The sequence below is a fragment of the Brachyhypopomus gauderio genome, chromosome 15, assembly GCF_052324685.1.
Source record: "Brachyhypopomus gauderio isolate BG-103 chromosome 15, BGAUD_0.2, whole genome shotgun sequence".
NCBI classification, from domain to species: domain Eukaryota; kingdom Metazoa; phylum Chordata; class Actinopteri; order Gymnotiformes; family Hypopomidae; genus Brachyhypopomus; species Brachyhypopomus gauderio.
The window spans coordinates 7,816,709-7,844,587 of record NC_135225.1 but is presented as its reverse complement, the minus strand read 5'-3'; the positions used below and the strand labels follow the sequence as shown (position 1 = coordinate 7,844,587).

At 40.0% G+C, this 27,879-nt stretch overlaps 2 protein-coding genes across 4 annotated transcripts in view; one reads left to right on the top strand and one right to left on the bottom strand.

Moving 5' to 3' along the window:
• Nucleotides 1–388: 388 nt before the first annotated feature.
• Nucleotides 389–27,359, bottom strand: LOC143476399 (heparan-alpha-glucosaminide N-acetyltransferase). 3 transcript variants are annotated; one of them, XM_076974587.1, is made up of 19 exons: nucleotides 27,011–27,356; nucleotides 26,463–26,489; nucleotides 25,766–25,860; nucleotides 25,530–25,651; nucleotides 24,209–24,333; nucleotides 20,876–20,945; nucleotides 20,196–20,262; nucleotides 19,424–19,503; nucleotides 14,915–14,991; nucleotides 13,427–13,457; nucleotides 12,792–12,952; nucleotides 10,538–10,650; nucleotides 10,220–10,341; nucleotides 9,269–9,392; nucleotides 9,049–9,135; nucleotides 8,088–8,165; nucleotides 4,257–4,327; nucleotides 2,883–2,995; nucleotides 389–2,684 (listed from the first exon to the last, which is right to left on the bottom strand). In XM_076974587.1, the coding sequence occupies exons 3-19, from the start codon at nucleotides 25,844–25,846 to the stop codon at nucleotides 2,503–2,505; spliced, it is 1,704 nt and encodes a 567-aa protein (XP_076830702.1). In that variant the 5' UTR covers nucleotides 25,847–25,860; nucleotides 26,463–26,489; nucleotides 27,011–27,356; the 3' UTR covers nucleotides 389–2,502. The 3 variants fall into 3 exon arrangements, with proteins under 3 accessions (XP_076830702.1, XP_076830700.1, XP_076830701.1); XM_076974585.1 differs by having other exon boundaries at nucleotides 26,463–27,357; XM_076974586.1 differs by lacking the exon at nucleotides 8,088–8,165 and having other exon boundaries at nucleotides 26,463–27,359.
• Nucleotides 27,248–27,879, top strand: part of pcbd1 (pterin-4 alpha-carbinolamine dehydratase/dimerization cofactor of hepatocyte nuclear factor 1 alpha) — a 3,193-nt gene continuing 2,561 nt past the window's right edge. Inside the window, exon 1 of the mRNA XM_076974588.1 lies at nucleotides 27,248–27,375. Within this exon, the coding sequence (XP_076830703.1) occupies nucleotides 27,373–27,375 (3 nt within the window). The 5' untranslated portion in view covers nucleotides 27,248–27,372. The remainder of the gene's footprint in view (nucleotides 27,376–27,879) is intronic.

Sequence of the window (27,879 nt, the reverse complement as noted above, 5' to 3'; positions counted from 1 at the left end):
TCAGCTATAATCTTTGCTCTAAAGGTGATTTTGTCACAATCATTTTATCAAGTCGAGATTTACATTGTACAGACTGGCTCATGTTGGACTTGGTGTTATTGTTGATGGCTATGTCTCTGTCTAAGTGTGAGACGTTAAGACTGGCTGTTTGCCTCGCGTTATTTGGAGGGGGTGTCCATGGTGTATTGTCCTGCCTCCACCAGTTCAACATACAACAATCACTCCAGTCAATGTCTGCACTTAAATTAAACCTCAACAGAAAGTTAAACGACGTTGGGTTAACATGGATAAAAGGCTGTGCAAGCGTTAGGCTCTCCCAGAATCCTGCATCAACATGATGTTGAGAAAAAAAAAGAAAGCAAATTCATTTCATTTGCGTTTTACATTAAGTAAAACTGACTAAACAGACACAACACAGTTGAAGTTGAAAATGGAAAGTCGTTATATTGCACTGAGATCTCTATGAGGATAGAAAGTTGTAATGTGTTTATTTGCCCAGGTAATTTTAAATGCAGCAGTAATTGGTTTGAAAACAATTATTCAGCAGATGTGTTCGATGAGTATATAAAACAAACAGTAAAAGAATCAGTAAAGGAAAGGTAGGCTGTTTAGAGGTCAATGTGTACTTCTTAAAAATGTCACAATGTGGAGGTCTTGCCTGACAATGATGTAGCCTATACTTCAAAACGCCACAATGTGAGGGTCTTTCCCACTTTGAGCATGCATAAACAGTGTATACTATAAATAAAATTTCAGTTTGCAACAGCTTTAGATAAAAGGGCACACAAGCAATGGCTAAAAGTTCCATACTTACTACCCAAGCTCAGATTACTCTACAGTAGACAACCATTCTGAGACCTGTGGTCAATGTAAATCAATATATATATATATATATATATGAAGAAGGTTCCAGGTAAGTGAAGTGACTGCAGGTAATATATGTAGGAAAAGGAAAAGTTTCCAGAGAAACAGGATTTTTCAGGAGCTGATGAAGGAGCCGATGTTTTTCTGAAAACTCTCTTTTACACACACACACACGCTCTCTCTCTCTCTCAATACACATCTCATCGACACATAATATGGAAATACACATATCTTGATATGGTAGTTGAAATGAAACATTAAAAATGAGAGACATTCCCACTGGAAAGTGAAATATACCAATGGTCATTAATCCATTTCCTAAATCAGTTGACCAATTTACTTCCATCCATAAGGCAGTTCAGCTAAAGAGAGTAATTTGATCACCTCAAAATGAAAAGCTTATTCATGAACTGACAGAGAGAGGTCTTTGATTGAATTCATAATGCATAGTTAACTGTAATTCAGCCTTCCACTGGACTATAAGCTTTTAGGGTAACCTTTTACCACAGAATTATAGAAAATCTTTTCATACTATAGAAAGATTTAGGCTAGACTGTATTAAATAACAGAGGGTGAACTTCTTTTCTGAATGACAAAATAAGGCTAAAATGTCAGTGAATGTATTTGGTGAAAATAGTGAAATAGTGTTGCCTGTTGAGTACTTTCTTCTGTTTGTTGGTGTCTGTGACACTGTGTGGTTTATTAATGAGAGGACTCTGCCTAAGTGAGAGTGTTCAATATAAAACTGCTTCTGTGATCAAATCTTCTCATCCTGACCATACTCTCCTCTAATAGCCGCTTACAGCCTGGACAGAGCCGGAAGACGCCGTTAGCCATCCATCGTTCACACTGCTTTCATCAGAGTCGTGTTAAACAAAACTGTTTGCTTGTATTGACTTTTTGCTTGTTTGATGAAGAGCCACTCGTGACAGAGCCCCCCGAGCTGCCGGTGTCATTTCCCTGATTCTGTGTTAGTGTGTGACTGAAAAGTGTTGGCCTTACCAGAGCCTCCCCTTGAGTGGTCCAGCCTGACCTCCATTAAAGAACACTGTCAGCTGAAGAGCAGATGGTACCCACCGTGTGTCTCACAGCCCTGGACTGGGGGGAGGGGGGGTGTTGGGGTGGGTGGCTATGGCAACCGATTTTTAACGGCCACCCCTGAAGTGGTGGAATCACTCATTCTAATTTGTTAAGTACCACTTTAACCTATTTGATTTAATCACTAGTTTCTCGGGGGCCTTACACAGATGACATAAAATAAAACATCCCAGGTGTCAGTGGATGACTGTAAATCAGATTGCTTGGTTTCACCACAGATACCTATTAACTAATTGAGCTTTGGAATTCTCCATGTTAACGTTTGTAGACCTAAATAACACCAGCACTAAACACGACAGTGAAGTACTCTTTTGGGTGAAACAGGGAGCGAAGCAAGCGGACAAACAAACAGAAGCAGATTCACCCAACCATCTCTCCACTCAAGCATCCAGTCCATGCAACAACAAAACAGCTTTTTCCACTATGAATTAAGAGTCATTTGTTAATCCTATAAATACTATTATATCTTGAAAACGATGTGTTACATTACAGCTCTGTGTCTATTGCTACATCACTGTCCTATTTAGGGCAGACTTGGCCTTAGATTTTGAGGAAGAATCGTTTGCGGTACAGCAGGTAGGCGACGAGGAGCCAGAGTGCAGTTCCCCACAGGCTCTGGATCAACTTCTCCCAGTGACTGTCCTGGAAACGCATCTCCCAGCTGAACGGGAAGTAGAAGCCCAGTAGAGAGTGTCCCACATAGACAAAGATGGAGTTCATTCCTGCAAATATATTCACAGTGACTTAATGGATGTGGAATGTTACTCGCTGAAAGGACAGCCTTCCAGGTACGGCTCTAAAGTTCACGTCGAGAATTATTATAGAACTGTTTCCTCTCTAATGGCGTACAGAAAAACATCTTATTCTGTGTGAATTTTGTGAAGCAATCGGTTGTGCGCAGGGTCCCCGCTTGTTCTCACCAGGATAGATGAAAGGTTGGCCACCCCACCATCCCTTGATGTCCACGACAAAGTACATCACACCAAGCAACGCAAATGACATGCAGCCCATGCATGCTACGTAGGACAGAGACCTGAGTAGAGGAAGACATGTTCTTCAGATTCAACCCAGGATATGCTCCATGTCTGCACTTCTTCCTTCATTCATCTTTTTTTTTTTGGAAATTCTTGAAACATGGTCACTGATGTTAATTCGGAATTATAGTCTTTTTGAAACTGTTGTAATAGTTACTGTTTCTACTGGGTGTTCTATTGTGTGAGAAATAACAAATGTTAAATAATGTGTTTCGATCAAATTTCCTCAAGGAATCAACATTTTTGGTTACATTATTTCAATGACAGAATACAATATTGCTGGGCTACTGGCAGATTAAACTGCCTCACACACACACACACACACACACACACGGCAGTTGCACAGCATGTCTATACCGTACTTGATGGACAGCAATAATCCCAGCAACAGTAAATACTGTACAGACATAATAGCCTCGGTCCTGAAGGTATGGCTTTAAGAAACATTAGCATCCAAAGTGAATCCTTGGCACTTGCTCAGAAAAGCTGGAGATGTGCAGACAAATCATGGCCCTGCCTATTCCCAAACACCAGCACGCTGGATGGAACCTGCTGGAATGTAAAATGGCTGAATCTCAGAGTGCTCTAGCAGGCATCTTTTATATCAGGTGAAATGGAGCCAAAATGACTTGTAGCTAGTGGTTAATTACTTTTAGCAATCAAAAGTGACGTGCATAGGAACTCAATAAGCTACAAATGATGAACAGGCCATAAAACTCAGGTAGGTAATGGGTATAGATGAGTAGAGATAGAATGATATCCCAAAGAATAAAGCACACCACACATGCATACCACAGACACACACACACACACACACACACACACACACACACACGCACACACACACACACATTACAGTGGCCTAACAGTTTTCACTTTTACAATCCAGATAATAAAAATAATTTGTTCTTGTTCAATTCAGTTTTGACTATGGTCATATGTGTTTGTGTCAGGCTGCACAGAAGTGATGTAATCCTGTAAAACAGTGTTATCGTAATGGGAAACCTTTGGACTTGACATGGAATTGGCAGAATACAACTGCACTCACCCTTGGCTGTAAATAAGAGTGATCTAGTTGGAGGACATTTCACTTTGCCTGTTTCACTCTTCCAACAGTGAAGGTGATTATTTACAGGCCGATCTGTTCTTCGAGGTAAATAAACGTGTGTTTTAGCAGCCTCTGATTTGTGCCTACTGGAGACTCATCCTTCTTTAGTGTGGAGAGAAGTGGCTGGATTTAAAGGGTCAGGATGCACTTACCAAAGGTTTTTATTGACAGGTATAAATCCTTCGTCTCGCGTGCACTTAGAAAGTATGGCCGCCAAGATTCCCTGAGGGTCAAAATGAAACAGATTTAAAATCAATGCTATGCTTTAAAGCAAGCACTATCAGACAGCAGCAGCACAGTAAAGAGTCAGGCAGATTAGCCAGGCTTCTGAGAGGTGAGCCCTGCTATGGCCTGATCACCCAGACAGCACAACTCCCAGCTCTCCTTCACCAGGGTGCTTGTTACGACCCAGGACAAGCAGACAAACATTCAGTGCAATATCCTCTTACATGTAACATCTTAGCTTTTCAATCTGTTCCTATTTTCCTGTCTGTGAAATACAATACTTTTCTAAATAATGCTGTTTGTTGCTAAAATAGGCAATGGTTTGAAAAGATTCAAAGAAGTATTTTGTTGGCAAGGGTGGACATATCAGCATCCGAACCTGCTTGTTAGAGGGATATCCATCGTTTGTATAGATGACAGAATCAATGGTGTGGAAATAGCCTGGCTAGCACTAGATTGAGTCTCCAGGCTATGTAGGCAGGATGTGGGACAATCACTTCTATGTGGGGCAATCGCTCAATTTCAATCTCACACTGCTGACCAGTGATCGTTGAACTTTAATTAACTTTGGGTCGGGGTTGGAGTTGAGGGATTGTTTATTAGGACACATGGACAAAGTAGCCTCAGAAGTCTCCTGTCCTGCTACAGGATTCATGCCACAGCTGTCAGCCACACTCTCTTAGAGTATTGTTTATGACTTTGTCAATATGGTGGAAGACAATTATGCACATTCTTAACCAGGAAGTAACCCCTTGTGTGAGGAGTGTATTAACTATAGGCTGTTCAGTCTGCAGTCTGAAGTGCCTCATCAGTGTATACTGCTCTCCAGAGCTGCTCTCTGGAGATGTCTTGGCTAAATGATGGTGGTGCCTGCATGTGTTGAAGCTGTGGCGTATCTGGAAGAGCCTCGCTGACTTGCTGGAAGCCTGATCATGTGATCTCTGAGTCAATAAATATCTTAAATCCATAGTTTTGCATGACTGGCCATCTCACCCTAATCCAAAGTGTAAAGAAAGGATGAATTTCACAATAAACACCTTGAAAGAAATTTCTACTTCCCCCTACTCATGGCCAATAACAACAGAACCTTCTAGTTGCCCACAGTAGTAGTGCACATGCATGGAACTAACTATTGCCATAAGTCCTAATAATCATATGCATCCTGAACCATACATAGTAAAGACAATACCAAGACATCTTCCTCAGCATTAAGCAGTGGAGGCTCCAACAGAGATGTATGGTGAAAGAATAATGTTTTTTATTAGGATATTTTTTTTGATCATCATAACGTTTTATGTTTTGCTAGTTTATGTTTTATCCTTCTGCGCCTCCAGGTGAAGTGGAAAAGGCGTCTCCTCGATTATTTCAGCACTGTGAGCATTATGGCTCCACAATAATGGCCGATGTGATTCAACATAGAGCTGTAATGGGCAAATCTGTCATAGGAACTAGGGATAATGAAATTTAAACTGCTGGGATCAGGCATCTGGTAACACGGCCTTCAAAACGTGTTCTCTCCCATCCTGTATCTCCCTATGAGATGTGAAGAGGAAAGATCTAGAAAAAGTCTGTGTCTCTCTTTTGCCTACATCACAAGTACAGATTATTCCTAGTGTACTATAAGTGGACACATTTATCCTACTGTACTACAACTGTACAAATAGACGTATCCTGGTGTGTAATAAGTGTTCACATGAATTTAGCTCACTGTACTACTGCTGGACACAGATTCATTCTACTGAACTATAACTGGGCACATGTATTTATCCTACTGTACTGTTGCAGGACACATGTATTTATCCTACTGTACTGTTGCAGGATACATGTATTTATCCTACTGTACTGTTGCAGGATACATGGATTTATCCTACTGTACTGTTGCAGGACACATGTATTTATCCTACTGTACTGTTGCAGGATACATGGATTTATCCTACTGTACTGTTGCAGGATACATGTATTTATCCTACTGTACTGTTGCAGGATACATGGATTATCCTACTGTACAATTACGGTTTTTTCCTACTGTGCTATTGCTGGACATGTGGATTTTGATCCTACTTATTGTTACTGTTCAGGAAACAGTAATTCAGGAAAAAAGAAAACATGCCAAGTAAATTCTTTTGGCTGAATCTTGAGGCTGCCTGACCAGATACAGGCCAAAACAGCTGGGCTGGACCTTGTGTGCAGTGTTTTACAATCTGTTTCCTGAAAGGCTCTTGCATTGCTCAGTTAGCTAAGGGATTGCACTTCTCAGCTATATATGTTTTGTTATGAAGTGAAGCTAGGAGTTTGGAAGGCACAACTTTAAGGCCTTTGTACAGTGAAATTCAAATGATCTTTTTCAAAGATTATAATTTCATAATATAAACATTAGGGATGTTCTTATGTTTTTTGTTATATATGTTTTGTTATACATCACAAACCTTTGCTATTTCCAATTTCAAACACAGAGTGTACTGAGCTGATGCGGGCTTGCTGCTGGTCTGTCTGGTGCTAAGCTTAAAGGTCTGGTTCTGCCAGACCAAAGATTTCCATCAGCACCTGTCCTCTCCAGAGAGGGCATTCCAGAGACTCAGCCACTAGAACCCCAAAACAAGTCAGCATCAAAGTTTCCCAGAAACATTCAACTCCATGTTCATCTGCAGATCTTAATTATATACATCTTGGGCAATACACATTTCAACTACTAATACTAAACCTGTATCATTATTGGAAAATATCTCCATTTAAAATGGTGCCTGTCATAGAAAACTGTGTATACCCACATGGTCTTAAACAATGTGACAGCTAAACAATAGTGAACTCTGCTCCCTTCTTTGTCCTGGAGACGACATCTCGCATAACCGTGCCTCGTCCCACGGGGACAGAGGGTTCAGTGCCCTCCCACACCACACCACCACCAAAGCTGGTGCCCTGTTTTCCAGACCACCCAAATGGTGCTTTCAGTTGCAAAGCTGATACTCTCTTCCCATCATCAAGCCAATCTACATTTTTTTTTTGTTATAAAGTGTATCTCAGCATGCAAAGAACGTACCACAGGTTTATTTGCTCGAACAGCGTAAGTCACAGGTGACATCTTTGGATATTTTATACTCTATACAAGATTGACATGTGTAGTAATAATAAATTAAAGTTTTTTTATATGAAATAATTGCACAAAGAATTGAACCCTAGACAACGGCAGAAGATTGGTCAATAGTGTGACTTGTCTAGTTTACATTTCATGTAACTAATATGTAACAACATACTTCATATGGTACAACCACTAGATCTCAACCAGTGATGTGAGTCATCCGGTCCAGTCCCGAGAGGGTTCTGCCACCAGACTCTGCCTGGGAATGCATTCTCTGCTTGTAGAGATGGATCATATGACGTCTACCTATTTCATTAACTGTCTGCAACTACACGCAATATAACACTTATTTGCCACAAAGGTCTCAAAGTGCAGTGTGCACAAAGTATTTTTTTACCATTACCATAGTTTTTACCATCTCCAGAGTTAGTGTATCCTCTATATTGGGAAATCCATGACTACAGAGCATGCATTTAAATTTCTCAAGCATTGTGTCTATAACCAGGTATCGGCAAATAAATATAGGAAATTCTTCTTGTTTTGAAATACCATTGCAAACAGAAATGTGCTATTTTAATTGAAAAGGAGAAAATATTTTAGATTTTTTTGTTTTTTTTTTTATTCAGGAAAAGGAAACAAAAAAGTACTGGTTCTTCAGTGTAATGACTGCAACATAGCCTACCAGTATGATTGCCCAGACCACGAACCGTATTGTAATACTGTTGTTCCTTTTGCGGAAGAAGAGGAGAATCTTCCCTGCCTACAGAGAGAAATACCCACTCTTTAGTTCAGCTTCAAATGCAAATAACCACGAGAACAGATTCTACTTATTTAAGCATTTGGAAACATTTAAGGCCACGATGGCCACTTGCAAGTAAATAACTCACATTCGGCCAATACACACTGATGGCGTATATACTGAAATGGTGTGAATGTAATGTGGATTCATTAAACCTGGAATCACCTAAAGCAGCACTGACGGTATGCTGGACTATAGCGTTCATCGAGTGCTGCAGTTGCGTACTGTGGGCTTTGCTCGGGCTGCCAGCGGATGTGCTGCCCGCGTCCCTGACACGTAGCTCAGGTTTCAGTCCCCCCCCCCCCCCCCCCCCCCCCCCGCCGCTGCTCTGTGCCGCGGCACGGACGGACGCGCTCGCGGATTAATTTGGTGATGACGAATGTGCACCATCCGAGGACGTGCTAGCGGGCGGACACAAGCAGAGAGGCCGGCACCTGCCGTCCTCTCTAAGACGCGCTGATTGACTGGCTCGTCGCTAACTGTTTTTGCCTCCGCCCCCCCCGGGAACTGAGCAGTGCCTCTAGGTTTGAAGGGCAAGGCTCTTAGCAGTCAGAGCGACACCGTCACTATCAAAGGGTGAGAAACTTTTCAGTCCTGGTGCAGAGGGCAGTATACTGTAGACCAGGCTGCTACGATCTGCTCTGTGTCCCTGAGAGGAAACAGCTGTCGGTCTCAGGAACGGCTAAAGCCACCTGGTCCCGCTCACCTTTACAAACAACATTAGTCTCCTTCATGTGACAGAGTGTAAATGGAGGTCTGAAGCGTTTGTATTTTCATAGAAAAATGATTGCTAGATTTTTTAAATGTTTCAAGTACTCTATCAAAGCTGTGAATTTAAACTTACTTGCATCCCAATGAATCCCATGACAACAGAATTGATGGTACCCAGAATCCCTTCTGGGTCAAAGGGCTGTGTTGTATGATACATGGCCTGTGACAGTGAGCAAAAGAGAATAAGAACAGTTCAGCATTGAAATATTGCACTGTCAACTGTGTTCGAGTTACAGGCTTTAGAAGGTCTTATGATGAGACTGTCCTCCTTTACTCTGGCCTCTAATTCTTACCTTGCATGTTGGATACCAGAAGATGTTGTCTCCTAATATCCATCTATCTACATAGGCTGCAGCACCTCCTGTGCAGTTAGGGTATAGACCATAATCCCCTATACCCCCAGCTCCCAAATAACCACTGTAGGAAGCAAAATATTACATGTCCACATGTAAGCTGAAATGCATTACATAAGTATTTTTCTTCATCATGCACTTGTACTTTAGAACATATTTTTTATATGAAATATGAAAGTTTTTTTTTGCATATACAAGAGCAGCTGAATGTTTGAGTGCTATACACTCGGGAATGACGGTAATGTCTGTGGAGGAGAAAGTGGGTGTCCCCTCCTGAGAAGTCCAGGGCACCAAAACCATTTTGGCATCAGACAGAAAGGAAAAACACACACAAACAAGAGGGGAAAAGAGAAAAGAAGGTGAACCAAAAACAGCAAAGAGAAAAACAAGAAGAGAGGAAGAGAAAGGAAGATGGATCCTCTGCCCCTGCCTCCTTTTAGTGCACATGACACACTGAGATTGCCTAATTATTCCTCCAGAGTGTTTTCCACAAACTCATAAATCACCAGGAGTATCTCACAGGAGCAGCAGAACACACCAGCAGGCCTCTCTCTTTCTTTCTCTCTCTCTCTCACACACACACACACACACACACACACAAATCATCATCGAGTCACAATTCCCTATACAACTGTACTCATGTAAAATACAGACATTACACAAGACATGCATACTTAATAGGCACAATGCTTTGACACTGATTAACAATGAGACTAAGGAACCTATTGTGTGCTCAGTATTATTTATGATATATGAATAATATCATGATCATATTATATTATAGGGATGCAGATAAAACAGTTGTCACACATGTATTACACTCACAAATGGTTTATTGCATATGGGATTTATTCATGTGTTCTGTGGCTTCTGTGTTGAACTATGACTCACGTCGGGCAGTTGGGTACAGGCAACAGAAAGGTGACACACAGCCACACAGCTTCCAACAGCAGAATAAAGAACCACTGTGGCCAGTAGAGCAGCACATCCTGAACAGGGCTCCACCAGTATGTCTGTGGAGGTTAATCAGACACGATTCCCACACAGTGACCGGCATCTGATCTACTCACTCAGTGTTCTTAAACTCAGCTCTTTTTCAGCCGAGCTACGTGTCAAGTTCAACACATCTAATTCAGCTTGATAAGAGCACGTAGCACAGCTTACTGAAAGACTCAGAGCCTGAGGTTAGTGGCACAGAGGCAGACTCACCTGCTTTGGAGGGACGTCCTGGTGGGGAGAGAGAGTCTGCATTAGGGACAGGACAAAATAGGTGAAAGCCAGACGCTGAAGCACTCCAGGTATCCGCAGCCAGGACCAGGATACTAACACACACACGCACGCACACACACACACACGCACACACACACACACACACACACACGTACACATGCAGAAATACACACACTATTATTTGTTAAAAGAGAAAAAAATATGAACCACATTTACTCTGAATTACTCTGCACGTTACATTTATAAGTTCAGAGTGTTAAGATATGTACTCTTAATTAGCATTTTATAGTATTTATTGGGTACAAGCACTGTTGTTAAAATGGTACTGTGTAAGGTTTGAGCTGTAAAAGCTTTGGCTGGACAAGCTTTGTGTACATTTTGGTTTCAGCCATTTATAGCAGTCATTTGTGTCTAGAGTGACTTATAAGAGCCCTTAATTTTCTATCGGTCTGTCTGTCTGTCCATCTATCTATCTATTACACAGTATAGTAAGTACAGCACTAGTGACTAAAGAAGTGGCTTCATTCCTCTGGAGGAGGTGGCTGCTTAGGATCTTTCCAGGAACATCTACAGTCCACCGTCTGGGTGTAATGGGGAGTCCATTCCACCATGTGGATTTAACAGGGAGTCCATTCCACCTTTTGGGTGCTAGTAATTTAGTTTTGGTCAGTCATTAAGGTGATTTATTATGAATATGAACTATAATGTGAGACAAAGCAGTGTGTTTTGGCTTCATGTTCAGAAGAAGACAAATTGGATCAGGACTTTGTCTTTCTGTGTGAATGTCTGAGATGCTCGACAGAAGCTAATCATGCTTGTCTGAGCCCTGGGGGTTGGGTGCTGAGGAGGGCATGGAGAGGAAGATTGATGGTAATCTGCACATTAGTTAATTGAAAACCTCTTTGTGGCACATATAGGAGGGCCGTCTGAAACAATATAATTCCAATCATTGATCTAACAAATCAGATGCGAAGTGGAAACACTCCATCTGACTGCAGGAAGAGAGGAAGTAGATTCAGTGACTCATGATGCCTGTTTGCTAAAACATAGCCACACATTTCTGAAGAAACCCACTCTCCATATTTCCCCATCTTACTGTATCAAGTACTCAGGACTATAAGAGGAATCGTAAAGACAGGCTAACTTGCTTCCAAATGTGTGATGCGTTATGTTATTCTCTATATTCTGTATCATTTGCTTCACATAAATGAATGACCAAAATAGCACATTGTATTCAAGAAGTATTTGATATGCGGTTTATCTACAATATATTTTTGCCTTTGCCATGCACACAGGAACATAGACATTACATAATGACAATGTATGAGAAACATAGCCATGATGTTATCGGGCAGAAGCATCTCTGCTATAGAACAGGTTCCCTGTTATTGGCTGGAAGTTGTGCAACTGCCCATCTTGATGAATGTTCATTGGCTGCTGTTCTGTAGTAACGCTTAAGCTACCATTATTGCCTCTCTGTGAGTCAAGAGAACGAGAACTGAGCAATCTCTATCAACCCACTTAAACCATGGAAAAAAAACAACTATTCAAGTATTAGATAAAAGTCAGTGAATTTTTCAACTCATGATAAAAGCCCTAATTACATTACAGAATGTTCCATAAAAACCAACTGTTTAACTGGCTCTGTGAAACCCTATTGGTCATGACTGACCATTAAAGCAGGGCTTGTTTTTGTATTATGCACCTCTGTTAAAGGTCCCTAGATGACTGCCATTAAAAGTATGACAACAGTTTGCTTAACCCAGGTAAAGATACATCTACTCAGACAACATCATCAGTGTGTACAGAAGCCCTTTGTCCTCAATCTCTAAGGAGCATAGCTGCTACCCTGCAGCCTATCAGGCTGGTCTTATTTAATGCTGACAGCCTTTCAGGCAGATGACAGTGCTTCTGCTAGATTCTGTTAATGACTGATGCTAACACATTTTTTATTGTGACAGAATAAAATTGGACTGTATTTATATTACTATTACTGTCACATCTTCACTGAATTATAGTGCCGTTTTCCAGACGTTGACATTTATGCTGCCAAGCCAGACCTCAGAGACCTAGTTCACCCACCTGTTCGAAGGGATCAAAGCCTAACTGAGGACTATAGATATCAGACAATTCTGTTCAGGTGGCCTAGAGCAAAACATAAATGTGAACTGGCCAAACTCGAAGAGCTGGATTGAGAACTGCTGGGATATGCAGAGAAGCGTCCAGGTCTTACATAAGCCATCTCTTGGGCTGTAGTTGATGAAACAGAAGCCAATGAGCACGAGTACCACTGTTCTCCAGGTCAGCTTTCTCAAGAGCTGCAGCCTGCTCACACCTTTCCTTCGCATGGAGCTAAACGCCAGCGTTACAGATGTTCCTATGATGAACACAAACCTGCCCAGAAGAACAGATTTTACAGCACAGGTTTCATATAGAAGAGCTGTAATATGTTTTGTTACTGGCGACATGTGGGTTCAGCCATAAGACAGAGACACTGCCTGCATGCTAAACTAATGCCTCTTATTAAACTGTTCATTAGTACTTCAAGTGGAGTGTCACTTACTGAATGTATCTTTCTTCATTTATAACTTAACAATTTTCAATTAGCAGTGCATGGTGAAGTGCCCTTGGTGCATAGAGGAACTGGCATTTATTTTGCTCTCCCAGGCTTTAATGTATGAGGTGGATTAACGGGCCGAGGACTCACTGTACCGCCGGGTGAAAAAAACCTCAAGAACTGAAATGATTCAGTTCTCGAGCTTTAAAATGATTTAAAGGGAAAGTCAGCAGCTGGTTTTATTCACTCCTTCTATATAATCATAAAAAATGGAGAGTAATAATTTCATTAAGTACTTGTTGGAACCGTACCAGGGCATCACAATATCTGCAACAGTAAGGCCTGTGAAACACACACACACACACACACACACACACACACACACACACACACACACACACACACACACACACACACACACACACACACACACACACACACACACAAATAAACACACCATGAACTCACACTCATTTTAGGAAAGAATGAATAAAATGAATGACTACTAGATTGAAGAAATCATGGTCTTGTCTCTGAGTTAATCAAAGTCAAATAAACAGACTCCAGTAATAGTTATATTACTTATAACCAAAAGGCATCACTCATAGCATCACAATGCTGTTAATGACAAAATATTACACACCCTTTAAAACACTGTTTTCTTATTATTCTTCGATTTTCATATAGTGAGTGATTTATATGTGCTCGTGCAGCCATGACAAAGGAGGCCTTGCAGTAATATGAAAATCCATCTGCTTTCTCCTATGATCAATACAGCCCTGCTGATGTGATGAAGAGGCTATTATAAGGCTTAAATTGAGTTCATCTGTGAATACACCTAGAGATACATTCTGTAATAGTCTCCATTAAAACTTAACATGCATCCTTATCTGCTTACTAAGAGAGTGATCAGTGATATTGATTTTCAGGCTGAATTCTTGAGTCTGGGAAAGAAATTCATATAATGTGCAAAGTCCATGTTTCACCTTTAAAGAAAGTGTAATGAGGCAGATAATGAAGAAAGACTGAAAGTAGAAGACTGATTTGCCTCTTCTACATTAAACTATAATCATCAAAGGAGGTGTTGAAAATGGTGATGTCTACGTTTACTCTGGGATACTTCACTTTCTTCACTCCACTTTCAAATCTACACTTCAGTACAATTTTCACAAGAATCAGAATCTTCTGTCGTCATCAGCCATGTCACAAGTCAATGAAACAGAGCACAGATGAATGGCAGAAGAAGGTGATCGTTTCCTTCAGCTCGCTGGAATGAGACTGTGGTCTTGCTCAAGATCATGCGGTCTTGTTAAAGACCAAGACTCAAGGTAATGAGATCCAGATCAAGACTTGGTGTAATGAGACCCAGACCAAGACTCGGGGTAATTAGACCCCGACCCAAGTCAAGGCTACATTTATGTAGTCTTGAGACCTCCTGAGACCAACAACATGAGTTCAAGCCTCCAATTTTATCAGAAAGCAGAGCAACCACTACAGGTCATGAAATCAGTCTACAATGAAACCCAAGACATAAAACTGTCAGACCAAATTTCCTTTACTCTTCAATAGCATGAATCTACAGAACGTGAGGTGACCTCAGACTGCACAGGAGGACAAGAGGACTCAATTTCTATAAAATTTGTCATGTTTCTTTAAGACTAAAATGAAATTTTTGTTTACATGTGCACAAAATTGTGAAATATGACTTTGAATTGATTGCAAACATGTCACAAAACCCATTCTGGACAGGCATGCGATCTGGAAGTAATGCTTAGATGTTTTATTGTATAATACTTAACCATTCCAAGGTGCATGTTGAAAGAACCAATATCCTCCACCACCGTAGTTCACGAACACCATGACTGTTAGGGAAAATCTGCAAACATACACATAACACAGTTGTAAGTAAATAACTATTAATTAAAACTGATCAGAAACATAATCTAGAGGACGTCATACTGTTGTTTATTGTTGTATTGAAATAGTCACAGATTATTGATTGCAAAGCATCCTTGGGTGCCGAGACAAGTGCAATATACCTGTAACTTCATTCATTCAATTATATAAACAATCACCTTACAGCATTTGTAATCTGTTACATTTGTTAACTTTTATTTATTGTAAATATGTCTTACTGCAGTTCATTTGCAACCTCACGGCCCTGTTCATCATTCATAGCAGAGCTCCATGCAAATGACTGTCAATATGGCACTTAGTTTCAAGTGATATCACTACAAGGACACGGAGTGTCACTGATGTGAACCAGTCTCCCTTTCGGTGATGCACAGAAAATCTGCTCAATTGCTAAAAGCTCCTTGGTGTGAAGAATCCCTACCCTGCTGAGTGAGTGTGTGTCAGTCAGTTACAAGCCAAGAGCACACGATGTTTTACATTACATCTTAAAATGGTCACATGATCATGGAGATATTTCCTCCACTGTCTCCTAACAACATTTATTTTATTATTTCCATCACAATTCCATAAATTTTAGAAGGGAAACACATTCCCAAGCTTTGCTTTTTGTGCTTTAGAAAATTTGTCTTGTCACACTGTTGGTTTTAAATGATTGACTGTAGCTTTAATTGAGCGATGGAAGGCACACACACACACAAGTCAAAACACCCAACAAAACACAGGGCCGAATATGGGTGGGGAAATCATTAATTATCAAGACATTGAACAAATCTCTGCAACTCTACAAGTGTATTGTTCAATGTGTATTGTCTGTAGAAGTTACTGAAACAGCCATCATCAGACCGCAAATATGGAGGCCAGAGGTAGAGCTTGTATTATATATATCATGGAAAGAAATGCACTGGAAGGTAATGCAATCTAAGCATTATGAATCACTCAGGAAATGAATGCTTGTCCTTTGAATCTCCTCAACCAGAAACGCTGACTAAAGCCCTCTGCTGTAATTTATTATACACGTAGCTTAGTGCAAGCTGCCCAGACAGCAGCGTGGTGCACAGAATGAGCAGGCAGACTCTTAGTGCGACTTCAAAATATGTTGCTGTAATTATGCAACATAAGCACTATATCCTGAGAGGCATTTAAAACAATCTGTGATCCAACATTAAGACACCACTAAGAATGTCTCATCTTTAAAACTCTCACCATCCCGATACTATTTCTGTGGTTTGTTCACTCTGGAATGTCCACGTCATGTCCTGGTTAAGTACCACATCAGGATCAAAGGCAACCCCCAGAATAGACTAACTGATAAAGCTAACTGTATCTCAGCTGGCACACCCTTGTTTTTAACTCAGGAAATTCAATTAGGAGATCATAACAGAGACCATTACTGCCCCTTTTAAACTTAACCTGCTGATACAAGATTTTAATCATGTGCCATCTGCTAAAGAGGACTGTTAAAGGAAAGAACTGTTGTTTTTTTCACTTTCTTTCTTTTACTCTCACTCACCCACAGACATACACACTCACACTTTGTGAATCCATCCATTAGTATCCATAGTAACAAAGACAAAGGTTAAGTCATTTTCCAGATGAAACTCAAGTAGATTTTAGCACTACAGGAGCTCGTTGCCTAGCTATCATTTTAATTAAAAATCTCTTAGCGTCTGACACAACGTCACCCTTTATGTTGAGGAAAAGCATCTTTGGCATATTATACAATTACCTCTACCTGTCTGTGTAACATATCAACTCTGAAACATATTAGGAAGCTGCAATAGAAAACAAAATAATGTCTGGCTCACAGCTATGTCACACATGACATAGTGCAGCACACAATTAGTCTGCATGTATTTTTACAATCAAACATCTACATGTGAATGAATGTATGAATGTTCAATGTATATAGTGCCTTTCTAGATACCCAAGGTCGCTTTTACAATTTTAACACAGGTACAACTCTTAAACAACCAATCACACACCGGCGAGAAGCGGCAGCCAATTGCGCACAGCGTACTCTCTACCGGGATCCATAGCCCCCTGGGGGACTGAATGGGGTGCAGGAAGGGGAGAGAGGACAGACCCTAGTGATGGAGCACCATCCACCACTGGGCATACAAGCACACACACACACACACACACACACACACACACACATGACATGTGCATACAGGTGCATGCAAACACCTCTCATAGCACATATCTGTCATTTTAACCTAGGGCCACAACACTGTGCAAAGCCTGTGTGGGAACAGTAGAAAAACTTACTGCAGGTTTCATAGGTGAAAAAGTCTTTGTTACAGTAACTATGGTATCAAATGGAGCAACTTTTCCAGTTACTGTTTTTAGGGCTGGCAGTGAAATGCAAGTGCCTAACAAACTAAACAAACTGCATAAAACAGACACGTAAAGCACTTTAATATGAACAAAGTTTAATATCCACCAAAATGGCTTCACCGTGCTGGTTTGGTTGTCACAGAAGCCAGCTGCCCTGAGGTATTACTATCACAGCCCCAAGGTACTGGGGGATGTAGCTACAGGGATCTCTCAACCAGGGAGCTCTATTGCTTTCTAAATTGGATTATCTTTACATGAAAGAGTTTAATTCCCTAATAAAACATTTTGTATTATTCAATTTACATGCAAATTTTTGCTTACAGTATGATAATACTCTTCATTTTGTATTAGGTAATCCTCTAGGAAAAAGGTTTAACTACAACATTTCTGTATGCATGACATTACATCTGAATGGATTTAAATTAAAAGGCATGCAGTTGTTTCAGTGTCCTGAGCTATAAAACATTTGCATTTGAATTTTCCCTTCCATTCATGTTTAAAAAAGACATCAAACATCAAAAACTGATTATAGATTGTATTAAATTAGTGTCTAATAAATCTTATTAGAGATCTTATATATGATGAACTGTACAAACTCCATAAGCTAAATACTGTGTAAATAAATCCAGCAACCTACATCTTCCATTGCTTTCCATTGGCAAGATTAAAATCCTGATCCTTCTTAAAAAAAATATAAACGCTGACAAAGTGTTTGATTATACTGTAATATATCAACATGGTGCCAGTTGCAGCTGAAAGTGACTGCAATGCTTCTCTGCTCTGTTGACAGATGTTTATGTCTTCAGCATTTTTTTTTTTTTTTTTTTGTTTTAGGTTTTTTCTAGTTGGACTATATTTCATGGAATCTGTGAGAGGGAGTTGGAGTTTTCTTTTGAGATCATAGCCAAAAATATGTCAGTCATCTTAGTTGTTGCCATTTAAAGAATAACAAAATCATCAAAAGATTTTGTTACAAATAAGGATGTTACAGCCTTTCAAGATGTACACATCTTTTTTTTTATTAATGTGACAAACAAAACAATATATTATTTTTGGCTTATTAATTTGCGATATTGTTGTTCCAGCTAACAGTGCCAGTGAATTAAGGACAGCAGTGATAAAATAACTGGACAAGCATATGTTTATGTTAACAAACATACTGCTTAGAACCAAAGGACAGAGACATTTACAAATAAAGACACAGCTTCAAATAACATAGGTAAAACCATTAGACATAATAAGGAAAGGTACTGTTGCATTCTGTTGCATTTCAGACAGCTAGAGCAGGTGTAGACTGAGTGAAACATCTGGTTTTATAAGCATTTCTCTCTATAAAAATATCATGGCAAGAGTTACTGAAACATTAAATTACTTTTTGGAAAGGAAAACCCCCAAAAATCTACAGAACGAGGCTGAATCTAAAAGCCAGTGTAGCCTGAAATATCATTCAGATTTGGATACTTGCTTTCGACATTACCTGTAAAACGACTATCTTTGACCATTTATGACTATCTTGAATGATCTGCCAACAATGAATATGTGATCTCACTGAATCAACGTCTAATCTGAAAAGTCACATCCTCTCTAGATCCAAATTCACAGCCTGTAGAATACATGCTGATAGGTTGCCTGTAGTATTACATCAATGTTTGGGCAAGTGGCAGGTCAAAGCCACAGCAGTTTCCTGTTTCGAGAGAGGCTTGCTTTGTGTCTGCCCTCCAGCCTCTATTAAGTCCTGCTGAGCGTCCAGATTAAATCATATCACCCCTCACCAACAGCAATCCACTGTTCTCTGCCATAGATGTAAAAGATATTAGAGACGAGGCCTACAGCAACTGAAAAATAACAGTGTCTCAAACGAGCATGTGTCCAGACTGTGACCTCTCTGGTCTCTTTGGTTATACAATACATTCTCTTAGCAAACATAGTTTTCATGCCAAAAACTATTCATGAGAAAACAAGACACATGCATGCTGATAGACTTTTCCCATTGATAAATGAGCGAGGTAGTGTGTAACTGAATCTCAGGAGTGTTAAATGTTGTTCTGTGCACATACCCTCGTAATGTGTCCAACGATTTAAGACGAGAGGATTTTGGTTTGTCTCTGTCCATGCAGTCAGCACTTGTTGCCTCTTCCTACCCCCCACACCCCACCCCAAACACACACAAAAACACACAAAAACACACACACACACACACACACACACACACACACACACACACACACACACACACACACACACACACACACACACACACACCAATCATTGTTATTGTTATTACTGGGTATTATACTGGGTATTCAAAGTGGACCTGTCAAAGAAAAGCTGTAGTGTATCTTAAAAAAATTGAACTGAATTATTGTACAACAAGCTATATTTATTGTTCTTTCCAAATACGTATTAAACTGCTTTGTTAAAATAGTGGAGTGGATGAACACATTTATGTAGTATGAACATTTCCTCTCATTTCCCAGTGAAGAAATCCTCAGTTCCCAAATGGCCTTGTGTTGGCACAGAGATCCATCACAGTGGAATTAGCGCAAAACTCTTCCTGCTCTGGTTCTTCAAACCCCTGAATATAGTGCTGCAGACCAGGCTAATCAAACTAGGGCATGTAGACCAAACTAATTAAACAAGAACTGAATCTATGCTGAACAGAAAAATTATTGTGAGGTATATTATGTATGTATAGCATTTCAAATGTTTTATTTATTTATTTATTAACACCTAATGGTACACATGACTTCTTGTTCCAGTCTTTAACTTGCATTTTATGGCCAGTAATACAGAATATGCTATTTTTAATTCTTCTGTTATCACACTTACCGTTTTTATGGTGTATTGAGACCCATGGCAACAAATACAATGAATGAGTTTTGATGTGCAGCTGCATCTATAATCAATGAAAGACTTGGTTAATAAACACAACTGCATGGTAAACAACAGTAAACATCAGAACAATCCTTTTCAGAATAGCAGAGCATCTGCATTTCTTAAAATGAGGCGAATATATACAATACACCACTGACACCTTAGACTATGTGAGCTTCCAGAACAGTATTTACATCAGGCATTCCTGTGCTATGACAAATAGTATTTGTACAAATAATGATGTGAACCCATTTCAGGGTAATTAAAGGCATGTTTTCAAAATTTGTATCAGGTAGTACTTCTCAGAAACAACTGTATAGAACCATTCTAACACCTGCAATTAGCTTTTATTTTAACAAACTATTATTCATTATTCACATGTTAATTGAATTTTTACTGGAGTTAGAATTTAAATTAGAAATCCTCTACAAAATCTGAGCCTCAGTATTCTAGTGTACTCCAAAACAAAGTATTCTTGAAGTTATAATTCTTTGTGACAGCAGACCAATGATTGTAAAACAATGCTCAATATGAAAAGTATAAATGTATTAAAATGGTTTCAAATGATTGTTTTATAAAAACCTCAGTAGTCTTAAATGAAAGAAAATAATGAAAAAACGAGGCAATATGTTTACCTGGAGCCAAAAGGCACAAAGGCCCACAGAACCACCAAGAGAACCAGTACCAGGGTGAGCACCAGCAGAGCTATGAGAGCAAAATCAACACTGAATGTCTCAGCAAGATTACAACAGTAGTTGGATGGTAAGGGAGGGGTGGAGAAAATAAGGGATTTTTACAAATCACCCTTATCAAACAGCCTATTTTTATGATCAATTCATTACAACTTAGAATTCATTAAGATTTTTACATATTGTCCATTGTTAACGGTAATGGTCTACAAAATATAAAAATTCTAATGATTGATTATAAGAGATTCCTTTATTGATCTATACCAGGACTAATTCTTACAAATGTGGAATTTTCTTCAGTGATTCAGACTGCCTGTCTGCTGACATACAGCATTAATTTCTCACTGCACAGTAACTAGTGCTAGCACAACAGCACATCACTCTGAATAGCAATTGTGTCACATCGCAAATCTAGACAGTTCTTACGTTTATACTGGCTCAGTAGACGTTACATGTTTTTCTTGCCCTTGCCTCACCCAGATACATGCATGCTAATTTACTGCTAGCTCCGTTAAATACTCTATAACAAATGTTCTGTGAGAGCAATGTTTTGACAGCCCTGTAGGGGGAGGGCTTCCCACATCTGAGATTAAGGAAATGCAATTGGAAAGGTTCTGAGTTGTTTCCATGATACAATATAACAAATGTTCTGTGGGAGTAATGGTTTGATGGCCCTGTAGGGGAAGTATTTCCCAGGTCTCAGATTAAGGAAAAACACTGGAAAGGTTCTGAGTTGTTTCCACAAAGAAGCACGGACAATCCAATTCCATAAAACTGATGTAAAACACTATCCTGGACAGGGTGCCACTCTTACACCCGGGAACCCCTACAATTCTCTTAATTCCTCCACAGTAATGCATACAATATACATTTCTGCATTGTGAAGTGATGAATTAGCCTTTACACTCCCTCTGACATCTTCTGAGTTTCATGCCATCGGTGGCCCAAGCAGACACGGCATCAGTCTGTGTCACGCTGGGCTCTGACAAGCACAACTGTCCCCTTTTACATTACCTAAATCATCATTTAAAATTCACCTCTCTCAAACCTTAGATGACCTGCGAGACAATGTGCAATGCTGTTCTCACAGGATTTGAGACAACACATAAATATGTTGCCTGGAGGCATCATTCAGGCTAAAGCCTCCTGGGAAAGGTGTAATATTACCGGGAGCCACCAGACGTACAAGAGGAGGTATACGTGTGGAAAAACAAACATTCAAACGGCCATTCGATCAATGTGTGAATACACACCATGACACATGCCTCATCACCATGGATATAGCGAAACACTATACTGGTGATTGAGCTGTGGGTAGTGTTGATTCATGCCCATGAAATTAATCAACACCAGCAGCGTGTTTAAGCTCTGCCTACTTCACTGTTACAAATAGAAAAATATCTTTAAGTATCTTTAAGTATATTACTGTATATATATGACAATGCAAGACACATTGATCTGCTAAATTCCATACAAAGAACTTCTGCCAATACTGTGTGGCTTCCAGAGAAAGTCCTAAGACACACCCAGAGAAAGTGCATGTGTAACCCTTAATAACCAGTGGCCGACCAAAGTTCTCCCAGTGTCCTTTCAATGGCCTGAAAACATAAAACGTATTTATTCACTCTTTAGCAACCAATGCATTGATTCAAAACTGTAAATTACGCTAAATGTTCTGAAAATGCATCCAAGGGCTCCGTTCAGCTAATGCCAACACCGTTTGGACAAATACTAACGTTCTGCTAATAACACTGAGTGGTACCTTGTAATATTTCATCTGGAGTCATTAAAGAGCATACCAATTATGGGCAGAAGTATTACGCCGCTAGCATGCAAAATGACGTGTGCATTAAGACCGCCTAACTGAAGTGTATGCATACATACTGTATGAGCTTGTTATCCCAGGTCAGTTTAAACCCGATACTGAATTTGCAATAGTCAGCTTCTCTATGGCCTCAGTGCCTCCAGACTGCTGATCACCAGGCCCATTACTTAAACTGTGAGAGCTCTGTGGAGCCTGCCTGTAATCACTGGACAGTGCAGATAATGGAAGCTCATCACGCAGCCCAGTGTTTAGACACACTGGCCATATATCTGGCAGATAATGGCTACTTGCCCTTAAAAGTCTGATCTACAACATAATCTGCACTATTGTAAAGTAGACTGCACATTATGGAGTGTGGCGCTTTTCAAAATCCCATTATGCCTTAATCCTCCAAGCCCCTCTAATGTATTTCCCACAATGCTCCCCTCATGGGGCATCTTCCAAAACAAACATGGCAGAAAAGCTTTTCTTTGAACTGTTTTTGAAGAAAGGAGCAGCTTACTAAATCAATATTGTACATATCCGGCCCTTGGGACATGAGAGAAGCACTTCTCTGTAAAAGTTCTGATCACAAAGCATGTTTCCTTTCTGCTGACTCAATTAATGGTTATAAGGATCAAAGGGAATCTAGCGTGATCGAATAATAGAGAAAAGCAGGTAAAAGCTCTAGCACGCTACAGAAGGATCCATGTAACCTTTGCTTATATACCATCGATCTATATCAGTATGCATCTACTGGCATGCATCCTGCAGACTGTAGTTATGGTGATACCATCCTGCAGACTCTAGTTATGGTGATACCATCCTGCATGTTCTAGTTATGGTCATACCATCCTGCATGTTCTAGTTATGGTGATACCATCCTGCAGGTTCTAGTTATGGTGATACCATCCTGCAGACTCTAGTTATGGTGATACCATCCTGCAGACTCTAGTTATGGTGATACCATCCTGCAGGTTCTAGTTATGGTGATACCATCCTGCAGACTCTAGTTATGGTGATACCATCCTGCAGACTCTAGTTATGGTGATACCATCCTGCAGACTCTAGTTATGGTGATAACATCCTGCAGACTCTAGTTATGGTGATACCATCCTGCAGACTTTAGTTATGGTGATAGCATGCTACAGAGTCTAGTTCCAGACCTCAGGTAACATGCCAGACTGAGTTCATCAAGGCCTGTGGTAGCATGTGTGTATCAAAGGCAGGTCTGCTAGACTTCTTGTCTGCAGGACAATAGATCTCCAGGACTGGAGCTCGGCTCCTCTAAAGCAAAGACAGAGCTGGTACTTCGGAAGGAGGGAGTAATGTCCGTACAGTTCTTGTAGAGACACACATTTACAGAAAATGTAAAAACAAATGCATATTTGTTTTTCACCCACATCTGAATAATTCTCTGTGGCAAAAAATATATACATTCATATGATAACATAATTCAAGCAGCATGTACTTACGGAGATAAGTGCTATTTGGAAACTTATCCACTGAAATGACGCAGGTCACATTATATGTCAGGCCTGCCTCTCCTGGCTTCACCCAAAGAGAGTAATGCCCTGCCTCTTCAAATAAGTGGCTCAACCTATGAGAATTGAATGATAGTAGTGTTTAATGATATACAAATAGAAGAAGTGTTTAATGACATACATTTAAATAATAATGTATGACATCAATAATTTCTAGAATATTAATTCTTGAATAGTAACTACAGAATGCACTCAAAGACATACGTGATGTATACGTTGAGATACTTGGTAATAAAAGGCTGTGCATATTATATTGTACATGGTCTATGTTACATTGTAATAACTGCTATTCTTAAACTCAGTTAGCAACTGTATAACCCATAAAAGACTATATCATGCTTCCAGTCTTGCATATCTCAACAACATAGCAACTTTTTACTGTGCTCTGTATGACAAGGCAGAGTGTGCAAGAGGCTTGAGGGAGACATCTAGAGTATCACATGCAGATTCTCAGTTCTTAGCCCCGTTCTGCCATCTCTGGTTTCAGCACCCAAAATGTGTTACAAGCCTTCATTGATTGGCCTAAGGATGACATACAGTTGGCATGCTTGTTGGGGGAGGAGGGTAGATCGATCATGGCTCCGTCTGGAAAGGGCCCTCAGTATTGATTTTTAAGACGTCCAAGACTACCCCACCCTGGGGACATGGGGGAAAAGACACAGCACCTCATCTTATGCAACTGGATACCCCACCACCCTTTTAATAATAAGCCCAAATGGAATGTCTTGGCCCTAATGACTCTTGGGTGCAGACTGTTTATAAAATATGGTTGGTGAATCTTTGTGTTTAACATGCCAGGTGGGGTTTCCGGTGATTCTTGCAGCCATAATGGCTCTTTTTCTTTATTATTGGAGTGGCAGTTCCTATTAACCCCAATAGGCAATGTGATCAATAGCAAGTGAAATATCTCCCTAAGGCCAGCACCTGGGGCCTAAAGTCAGGTCACACACTGCGTTGTACATAGCTTGAGAGATTGCAAATGGAATCTTTGCCTATTAAGGCTGTATATTTGAGCTCAGGTCGAGATCCTTCAGGCCACACAAATGGAATGAGCCTGCATAGAACAGTGATTTACAGAACTGATTTTTAGCATGTTGCTAAGTTGAAAATGGGAATTTTTCTCTCAAGGACAAAAAATGCATTAGTTTGACAGAAGTGCCTTCACTTCTCCCTCAGTTTAAGGGAACGTCTGAAATAGAGGTGTGATTACTAGAAGTCAGACATCACACAAGAGAGGGAGTTTGAGACTTACCCACACAAAATGCCGCTGCCGTTCACAGACGAGACTTGCAGAGTGAGGGTGAAAGGTGTGCTCACCACTACAGACACATTTCCTGGTGCTTCCTCCATGCTGGCCAGAGGCTGATACAGACACTGCAGAGGTTAAATCCACATCATTATTTTCTATTTTACAGCCTTTAATGAAGTATTTTGGAACATAACAAGAACAACACAAGCACACTTGGGATGCAGTTTCACAGTGTTCACCTTGTAGCAATAATCTGAGGTGTAAACAACATACAGCCCATAAGACATCTGATTTTGGATTGTTAGCAATGCTTCATCCATTTTCAGCACGACTTCTGAAAGTTGAACCACAACTTGAACCACATGAACTGTCAGCAATTAGTGCAATAACCTAACACTATAACATTATACCATTACATTATACAATATAATATAATTTAATGCATATTAACAGACAAATTATGCTCGATTAACAATTTCATTTATTCTATATAAAGTATAAAGGTATAGCCTAAAGGCTATGTCTTTAACATCATGACGAGTGTAAATTGGCCAATTACATGTAGGCCTACTTATATTTCAAATTGGGGCAATACCAAACATTTCGCCTGTACCTTTTCAACATCAAACATGAAGAAACTGAAGCCGATAACATAGCCCGTGAAAAAAGGGATCAACACTGACATCTGGAGGACAAATATCAAATAGCGCCTTCAATTACGCCTTCAATGACTACTACTAATATTTGTTAACAGAAAGGAAAAGCTAGCATACAGCATGACGAAAGGTTGAATGCTCAAAATTATGGGCAACTTCACTGATTGTGATTACTCTCAATTATAATATTATATTGTGCTAAACGCAAAATAACATCAGAAACGACGCATTTGGCGATTCCTAATACTAATACTTTTATTGTTAGTAAGTTTAATGGTACCTGAATCCGAGGACGTCTCACATCGTCCTGTTGCGAGAACAAGAAACCAGAAAATGTGTCTCAAACTGTAGCTCTCCATGGTCATTTAAAATATGGTACTGAGCTCTGGAGATTTATGGTGCAAATGATTATAAACAGAGTTCAAAGAACAACAGGTAGGCATGTTCAGGAAGGAAAGGATCCATGCCGTTTAGTGCAGATTTTTTGGGGAAAGGATAAAAAAAAGATAGCATTTTCTGGCTACTTGAATACCCCATGCCTTTTCTATTAATACGTGATTATAGATACTATTCAAGTAAACTCAGTAAATAATAATTCATCGTAAGGTTTGTTGGTAATGCTCCATCAAATAAAGATTTACAGCTCAAAGGTAGACTACAGGATCTCAACATGTGTCTTGTTTAAATGAGGTGGTCAGTTATACCTACTGATCCAGTCATCAACAATAAACATGCACTCCTCATTACCAATACAATATTTCACAGGAAATGCCTTAATTTAAATAAACAATTTCTTATAAGCCTAGAATAAACCTTACAAACCATCACCTCCGAGATGCCTTACACCAGTTTTACTAAATATTCCAATATATCCAGCTTTCTGTTATTTGAACGGAACTGAAATGTTCACAGTTGCGTTTTGAACATTTCATCCTTTACCCTAGTAGTGTTTTATAATTACACTGCGGGCTGCGCGAGCTTTTGAAAAGACAATTTGCTGACATATTAAAGATTATCTAAAGGCTAATGTCAACAACAGCAGCATGCACTGTTTGCTCTGGCTCTGTTTTTGTTCAGGCTTCTACTTGGACAGCTATCGTGCCTTCAGCTTTAGAATGAATCCCCGCTGCTTCAGTTCAGAGGAGGAGTGAGCACAGGGAGGACGCCGTGCTGCTCACAGCACCTACAACATGGTAAGATCGCCGCTGCAGCTGCGTGCGTTAATGATCCTACAAAACAGATATGATCACGTGTCGCACCTGTTATCTCACTGCAGATTACTTCCCCTAAAATGTGGTCAGGGCAGTTGTTATCTAAGGACATCATGACTTTATTCTGCAAAACTGATGCATCATTTGCCCAGTTTCCAGATATATGGTGTTTGTCTATTTAATATTCTTTATTTAACTCGGGTTTCTATTGTCACACACGTACATAGATGTTTTTCATTCTTGTTTTCTTCCTGCTTTGCTCCTGCTCCTGTCAGATTAGCCTGTTGCTAAGATACCTGTTGATGGTAGTCTGTGTTATCAGCACTAATCTCTGTGAAATCTGTTGGTTGAGGATCTTGGACGCCACGCTGCTGGTTCATGTAGACGGGATGGGGGTATTACATTTAGCAAAATGCAAAAATGTTTGTTGCATGAGACTAAAAATATCTCTTTTTTATCCCGTGTAAACCAGCAAGTTTAGGATTA

What these genes read in the sequence shown, in the direction of transcription:
- LOC143476399 (XM_076974585.1), bottom strand. Translation starts at nt 26,547, where the DNA reads ATGACCATGGAGAGCTACAGTTTGAGACACATTTTCTGGTTTCTTGTT. An exon ending in TTTGTGCCTTTTGGCTCCAG is followed by an intron (nt 20,263 to 20,875) that starts GTAAACATATTG and finishes CATTGATTATAG; the next exon opens with ATGCAGCTGCACATCAAAAC. An exon ending in TGGGATTCATTGGGATGCAA is followed by an intron (nt 8,166 to 9,048) that starts GTAAGTTTAAAT and finishes TTCTCTCTGTAG; the next exon opens with GCAGGGAAGATTCTCCTCTT.